At 27.9% G+C, this 8,438-nt stretch overlaps 1 protein-coding gene across 1 annotated transcript; it reads left to right on the top strand.

Moving 5' to 3' along the window:
- Window positions 1-1,087: 1,087 nt before the first annotated feature.
- Window positions 1,088-4,112, top strand: LOC107478084 (zinc finger protein MAGPIE). The gene is made up of 3 exons (XM_016098204.3): window positions 1,088-1,466; window positions 1,597-1,993; window positions 3,155-4,112. Exons 1-3 carry the CDS (start codon window positions 1,340-1,342, stop codon window positions 4,041-4,043), a joined length of 1,413 nt encoding a protein of 470 aa, XP_015953690.1. The 5' UTR covers window positions 1,088-1,339; the 3' UTR covers window positions 4,044-4,112.
- The last annotated feature ends 4,326 nt before the right edge of the window (window positions 4,113-8,438 follow it).

Below are 8,438 nucleotides of genomic sequence, written 5' to 3'. Positions count from 1 at the left end.
AAATGAACATTATAAAAGGTGTGTTAGTAATTGAGCTATATATGTTACTCTCTGTAGTCACACTCACACACACATGAGACGAAATGATATTTTTCCTCTTTATGACAGTAACAGCTTTTCTACTTGCTTTCATTCAAATGCCTGCAACTGATGATGATAATGAGGGTAATCCAACTTTCTTGTAACATGACAAGAAAAAAAATGCTCTTTCAGCAAACCTATATATATAGTTTCAAACAATTATATACCAATGTAGCATAGCCGCTTATTTAAATTGTATATATAATTATTATATATTTTCAATATTTATCTTACTAGATCCTTTAATAATTAAGTATTGAGTTATATATGTTATTAGATGTATCTTAGAGATATAATTATTTATGTATTTTTATATATATATATAATTATTATATATTTTCACATAAATTTAAAAAAATTCTTACATAAAAAAATATATTAGAGATATATAAACTTAAACTACAAGTAGTTTTATATTAGATGCATTTTGTTAATACTGAATATAAAATGAACTCTCAAACCTAAAATGGCAACTGTACTATATGATGCAACTTTTGCAAGGATAAAGAAAGGAGAAAAAATAGGAAAAGACAATTTTATCCCAATAATAAAGTATGTGAAAATGGGACATATATATTGAATATATGTATGGAAAATTATCAGGTGTACTCGGGAACATTGGTGTTTCAATTGTTTTAACCGTTGATTTTAATTAATATATATTATATATATTTTTTATAATTCAGATCAACGGTTAAAACAACTGGAACACCGATATTTCCGGTACACCTAATAACCTTCCTATATGTATATATAAAATGAGGAATGATTTGGGAAGGAAATGCTCAAATGAATACATTAAAGAAGAAAAAAGTATATAAGAATAGATTAAAAATTTATGAAAAAGGCTTATTGGATGAGAAAGGATTAAAGAAAACAAAAAAAGCAAGAAAGAACACAAATTATGGGATAATGATTCCAAAATGGAGATTAACTTTCTTCCCTCATCATATGTGTCATCATACACCTTTGCTTCACCTTCCCCCTCTTTCTCTTTCCCATTATTTGCCCCCCTCCTTTATCATCTTCTCTCTCACTCCCTTCTTTAAATTATAATTAATTAGCTTTTCACCGCCTCCCATAGCATCTTGGTTTATTTTATTCCACCTAAAAAGTAGATAACAAACATTTGTAAGAGACAGAGATCCCATCTTGTTTCATATATCATCACTTCATCAAGTTAACTTAGTTTAGGGTTGCAGCCTCATATATATTCTAAACTAACTCATACATACTCAGAACTCAACATACAAGAAAGATGATGATCCTTCAAAATATGGATCATGGAGAACTCTCTAACGCTTTCCCTCATCATCAGAATCAGAATCCAACTACTACTCCTCCTCCTTCTTTGAAGAGGAAGAGAAACCTCCCAGGAAACCCAGGCATGTATATAGTTATTAAGTTACATTCAATTTTTAATATTTGTACAGCAGAGTGATTTTCTTTATCATGATGATTGATGAGTTATAATATATATGAATGTGCTCCATTGGTTTGAATATTGATGATCAGATCCGGAAGCGGAAGTAATAGCCTTATCCCCAAAGACACTAATGGCTACAAACAGGTTCTTGTGTGAAACCTGTGGGAAGGGTTTCCAAAGGGATCAAAACCTTCAACTCCATAGAAGAGGACACAACCTTCCATGGAAGCTAAAACAAAGAACAAATAAAGAACCAAAGAAGCGTGTATACGTGTGTCCGGAGAAAACATGTGTCCACAACCACCCTTCAAGGGCTTTGGGAGACTTGACCGGAATCAAGAAGCACTTTTGCCGGAAGCACGGCGAGAAGAAGTGGAAGTGCGACAAATGCTCCAAGCGTTACGCGGTTCAGTCCGACTGGAAAGCCCACTCCAAAACCTGTGGTACAAGAGAATATAAGTGTGATTGTGGAACCATCTTTTCACGGTAATTAACTAACCCTAATTCTTTAAAGGTGGAAACTTAGGTGACTCGACTTCACGTGAAGTTGGTAATTGAGAGTGCTTAAATAATTTTATTAATTTGACTAAAATTTTATCTAACAATTCTCAACTATCAACTTCACGTAAAGTCTACTGCACTGAGTTTCGACCTTATTTAAAATAAGGTTGTGTTTGGTAATTGTGTTTTTATCATTGTTTTTCATTAGATGAAAACTCACCTGTAATTATTTAATATGTTTAACTTAACTATTATACAACGATTTTCAATTAATATTTTTACATAAAAATAACTACAAGTGAGTCTTTATATCTTCTTTTCTATTTCTATCTTGAGACGGTTACTAAGTGAGACATTAAACTAGTATCTAAGTAGAGTGTGGAAAAAGATGTTTTCTTTCTCTTTATCTAATGCATTTCTTTGTCGTTTCTTGTGTGTACTATATATGTGGTTTTATGAGTTGTGGGTGCCTGCTGTCTATTGCTCTATTTGGCTTTTAAGAGTGAAAAAAAGGTAGAAGAAGGGTCTCTCTAGTTCAAACAAATTAAAGGGCTTGAAAGATGCCACACACATGCATACATAGATCGTCTTTTTTTTTTTTTTTTTTCTCTCTTTGATAAGGCTTAGCTTCTTTTGTGATGATTCTATAGTCCTAAACGACAAAAGATCATGGTTTTGGAATTATCTTACTTAACCTTAGCTTATTACCTTATATATGTATGTGAGAATGTGTCGTGCTTGTTAATTTAATTTTTGTTTGATACTAATCGTCAATGCCGTAGTCTTGCTATATCAAGTAATTATATAAGTGCCATTTTGGAATTTTGCTAAACTCATGTTAGACTTGTTACATGCCTCTTCTATAAAAAATCTTATTTGTTTTCACATAATCATAGCAAACAAAAAATATAGAGAAAGTCAATATTTCACACTGCATTTAATATTAGAAAAAAAATCTAAAACTCTTAAAAATAAGAGAACTCAATTAAAAAAAAAAAGTTCAAAATTCAAATTTAACAAAAGTTTATTTTTAGTGAGCTTTGTAATAAATTTATTTAGTAACTTATTATAATATAATGTGACTGTAATAATCTCTATCATTACTCAAAATTAAATTTCTAATGTTAGTATTGTTATTATTTGCAGGAGGGATAGCTTCATAACTCACAGGGCATTTTGTGATGCATTGGCAGAAGAAACAGCTAGGGTAAATGCAGCATCAAGCATAAACAACTCAACATTAGGGGCTAATAATAATAACAATAACATTATTGGTTACAATAACATGATGATAGGAACCTCCATGGCCCCTCATAATAATAATAATAATAATAACATGGCAACCCAATTTGCTTCAATTTGCAATAAGCCAATTCCATTCACTGAAGAAGCCACAAATAACCAAACAACAACAAGAGGATTATCCCTTTGGATGGACCATCATCATCATCATCGTCAAGAAGCAACAATGGCTACTAATAACAATAATTACCATCTGAACTGGGTATTCGGATCCAAAATTTCGACCAATCCAAGCCAAGATCTAAGTAGCAACAACACTATTACTAGTACTACTACTACATCGCTTCCAATACTAGGAAGCATTGTTAATGTTCCTTCATTGTATAGCTCACAACATCAACCCCATCAAACATGTGCTTCTTCGTCGTCGGCGAACATGTCGGCGACGGCATTGTTGCAGAAAGCAGCTCAAGTTGGTGCAACCTCAAGTGATCCATCATCATTCTTGGGGGCATTAGGGTTGAAATGCAGCAATGGTAGTGATCAAGGGCAAGATGGGAATAACAATAAGTTTTGTGGGGTGTATGGTTCAAGTTTGGTGCTAACAAGTAGTAGTAATAATATTAATAGAGAGGCAGAGAAGAATGAATTGTCACAAATGCACCCTTCAAAGAGGAGACATGTAATGCCGAATGAGGAGAGTGGAGGAGGGCAAACTAGGGATTTCCTTGGTGTTGGGGGTGCAAACCACCATTTGCCACCCTTTATCAACCAAAGCTTGGATTTGATTTGATTAATAAGTTCATGTTGATCAATATATGTGTTAATCAAATGTTTTCAAAATACATATATATTATTTGTACTCCTCCATTCTTTATGTGTCTCATATATCTACTCATCAGCATACTTCATTTATTATTATTAAGAATTAAAATATTTCTCTTCTCATTTTAGTAAGGTGGATTTCGGTTATACATTTTTCCTTTTTTTCAAATAATAAAAAGGAAAAATTAACATATATATATGAAATAATAAGATTGGGTCAATAATGTTTAAAGGAATTTTAATTTCTTTTTGAAAATTGTCTGTGTAAATATAATATTCACATGTTTGATTAAATTTTAAGAATTTTATTCTCATGAATAACTTATTTTCAGGAATATTTTTTGCTTAAACATAAAATTATATTCCCATATCAAGACAATAAAATTTAAGATATAAAATTATTATTATTATTATATCTCTCAATTAGTATTGAAATTATTAAATTTTTTATGATATTCAAATATAATATTTTTTAGAAATATAATTCTTAGAATATATTAAAAAATCTTGAAACGAACCTCCAGTGATTATCTGGAGAACTTTGCAAGGAGGGAAAAGTTGGGAATTGAGTGCTGAAAAGTTTTGGTGTTAGAAAACTATTGAAGGGTTAAAAAGGAGAGAAAAAGAGAGAGAGATCCATGCATATTCTTTTGAATCCTGAAAGCTGAGAGCCCTTTTTAATTTATTTTTATTAAAAAAGTAAATTGACATGGATTCATTAATATTTGATTAGAGAGAGAGAGAGAAAGAGGGGTGTTTGTGGAGTAGTGGGGGCAACAAAGCAAAAGGACATAGATGCCTTTGAAAAACTCCATTATTATTGCACAATAGTTTTCATCTCTGTTTTATGGTTATTGTCTTGTCAAAGCCTTGGGCTTACTTAAAAGAGAATTTCCAATGTAGCAACCTATTTGTTAGCGACAGGCTCTTAAATGGAGTTCAGATCCGCGGCAAATTAATCCTTAACGGTTGGGTTGGGTTGGGAGATATTGTAGGAAAAAAAAAAAGGCTTTTAGCTTCTCTCTAAATATTGGTTTCTCAAATAAATTAATCTACCCTTTCCATTCATCCTTACAATTTGCATACTTTGTAGTGTAATCAGATTGGCTAAAATTCTCTCCACACATGCAGAAAACAAATTACCCTAATTAGAAAATCAAGGTACATTTAGGGTAAACAAATGAATCTAATTAGAAAATCAACAAAATTATACATAAATAATGATCGTAAAATTAGATATGATAAGAAGATCGAATTTATCCAACGATTTATCAACGAAGACGAATCATATTAAGATTTTAAATTTGTTGAATTAAAAAATTAAATCAACTAAATTCACAAATTTTAAAAAGTTGGATAAGTCAGTTCGTCGAATTAAAATTTTTTATATATAAAAAATAAATATTACAAAATTTATATATATAAAAATTAAAACTTAATTTTTTTTAAACATATTTCTCTAAGGAATAAAACACTAGTTAAAAACCACCATAAACACCAAGAACATATTATTTTGACCAAAAGAATTCTCTCAATGACAAAAAAAAATTTAAATTTAACATTTCAACGGTCTTTTTTTTTGGAATTTTTTACGGTATCTCTCTGTTGAGTGAATTCAAACTACCAATAATTATTTAAATAGACTAATAAACTAATTATTAGACTAATCTAAATTAGCTGGTTCTTATTAATTGTGTTTTAATTTCCCTCTTATTTTACTTTTTCACCCTTGCCAATAGCCCATCGTCTCTTCTTTTCATGTATTAGCAGCGGAAAGTGCGGTATTCTGTTGCCTTTTTTTTTTCACTGGTTCATATATATCCTTATGGTTTTCTAGTTTTCTACTATTACTACTAGTAAGACTAGTACGTAGTGAAAGAATAAAAAAATATACATAGTGGATTCAATAGTGCAAATTAAAAAGGGAAGAATAATAAGAGTCAGCCTGGTGCGTGTACTTTGGTCCACGGGTTCATTGTTTACTTATCTTGTTGCATACAAAGATTCTGTTAAGTAAAAGAATAAAAATTAGATAATAAAAAATGATTGTGCTTTAAAAAGCTAAAATAAATATATAATGAAGAAGTATAAGAAACAAATGGAGTATATGTATAATGTGTATAATAAGAATTTAGAAATGTTCAATTCAGTAGGATATCAGATGTTTATTATTTCTAGTATCTAGATAATTATTCTAGATACGAGTATATTACTATTTTTAAAAAATTAGTAATATTTTATTTTGAATATTCATTTTCTAACTCATATTAAGTCAAATAAATAATTTATTATACATATTATAGAGATATTTCATTGGCTCTTTAACAGAATTCATATATAATATATAAAATTTATATCAATGGGTTAATAGACATTTCTATCTTGTCAACTCCCTTAGCGTCATTCTCAATTAATATTAAGAGAGATGATATATCCACTCATCTTTACAGTGATGACTATTAATACATTGACCTGCATAGAGATATAGAAAGGAGGACAAAATTAAAGTAAAAAGGTAAAAGAGAAAATATGAAGAAATAAAGATATATATAAAAAAGGCCTTATAATTTAGGGTGCATGCTATGGTATCTATATATATTTGTTTAATTTATTAAAAAAAATAAAAATAAATATTTAATTTAAAAAATATAAAAATAAATAATTTTTTAATATTTAAAATTTACCATAAAAAATAAGTTCGATAATTTCAGCACTAAAATTATAAACCCTACAGAATTTGTTATAATTTAATTATTTTTTTAATCCATGGTTAGCATTAAATAAATTTTTTATTCCATGGTTAGCATAGTTGACGCGATTAAGAAAATGTCATTTTAAATTATTATAGTTTAAAAACAAATAGTAATTAAACTAAGAAAAAATACACTCTTTTCTTTTTTTAATTTTAAATTATATACCCTTTCTTTTTACAATAGTTAAATAACACGTATTTTAGTTTATTTGATTAAAATATTTTCTTGAAAATAAATAAAATTTATTACATCAAAAATAAATATATATTTTATATTATTATTGATATTATTATAATAGTTAAAACAATAATATAAAAGTATATTTATAATATATTTTATTTATTTTTAATAAATAAAAGTTTTAAATTAATTATTTTTTAACAAGTTAAAATATTTTATAATAATAATAAAAATTATTTTTTAATATTTTATTATTAACTATGAAATTTACAAAAAAATTTAAATGAAATGTTTTTCTAACAACGTAAATTTTTAAAAAAATTACAATAAAAAATAATTTTATATTATTATTGCTGTTAGTATTATGTATAATTGTCTTGATTAATAAAGAATCATTTTGTCAAATGGACTAAAATACATGTTATTTAATTTTGGTAAAAAAATGTATATTTTAGACATAAAAAATATATCATTTAGACATTTTATAAAAATAGAGTATCATTTTCTCTTAAATTAATCCATTTAAAAAGGTTAAGTCCATTGTAAAATTGTTAACAAAATCAAACTCAAATAAACTTTAATTTTTGCGTGTAAATCTCATTAGAAGCTATATCATTTAAGTTAATCATGTCTCTTATCAAGTTGATTTTCACTCTTGGTAAAATATGAGAGGTAAAGACCAATCGGTATTCTTAGTTTTTTTTCTTAATGGGATTTTTCAGTTTGACAAGTTAAGAATTAATCTTTTGTGGATTTGAGTTCTATTTAAAAGTTTATTATTGTAAAATGAGTTATTATATGTACAAGAAAAAATTCAAATTTTCAATACTTACTTAAGTTGAGCTAATAGCTAAACCAACCAAACTGATTATCAGTATTCTTAATTAATTAGCCTCCTTCATTTTAAGAAATCCTAAAACAAATCATAAGAGTTAATATTCAATTTGGTATCTTAATTTACATGCGAGCCTAAATTTAATATCTGAAATTTTAATTGTCTCTACTTAGTCCACAAACTTTGTAAACATAACTCACGTTAATTCCTGAAATAATTTTCGTCGCACAAACGTTAATGAAATGCTGACTTGGACAGTCAGCTATCATCATGTTAGAACTTGTAAAATGATACATTTTTTATTTTAGCATTCAAATAGTTCACAAACAACATCGAATCACTTGTTTTAGGAGGAAAAGTTTCAATAAACATTACTTACGATGTTGTTTTTGGGCTAAAATGTCAAAACTAAAACAATACCATTTTACAGAATCCAGCTTGACATCTAATTATCCATATCAGCATTCTGTTAACATCTGTGCATCGAAAATTGTTTTAAAAACTAACACAAGTCTCGTTCGCAAAATTTAAAGACTAAATAAAGGTAATGAAAACTTTCAAAACTGAATTGAGATATACGAAAAAGTACAATGAC

This window comes from Arachis duranensis, chromosome 3 (assembly GCF_000817695.3).
Source record: "Arachis duranensis cultivar V14167 chromosome 3, aradu.V14167.gnm2.J7QH, whole genome shotgun sequence".
NCBI lineage: Eukaryota > Viridiplantae > Streptophyta > Magnoliopsida > Fabales > Fabaceae > Arachis > Arachis duranensis.
This window is presented reverse-complemented; position numbering and strand designations above follow the sequence as displayed.

What these genes read in the sequence shown, in the direction of transcription:
- LOC107478084 (XM_016098204.3), top strand. Translation starts at nt 1,340, where the DNA reads ATGATGATCCTTCAAAATATGGATCATGGAGAACTCTCTAACGCTTTC. An exon ending in AAACCTCCCAGGAAACCCAG is followed by an intron (nt 1,467 to 1,596) that starts GCATGTATATAG and finishes ATTGATGATCAG; the next exon opens with ATCCGGAAGCGGAAGTAATA. An exon ending in TGTGGAACCATCTTTTCACG is followed by an intron (nt 1,994 to 3,154) that starts GTAATTAACTAA and finishes TATTATTTGCAG; the next exon opens with GAGGGATAGCTTCATAACTC.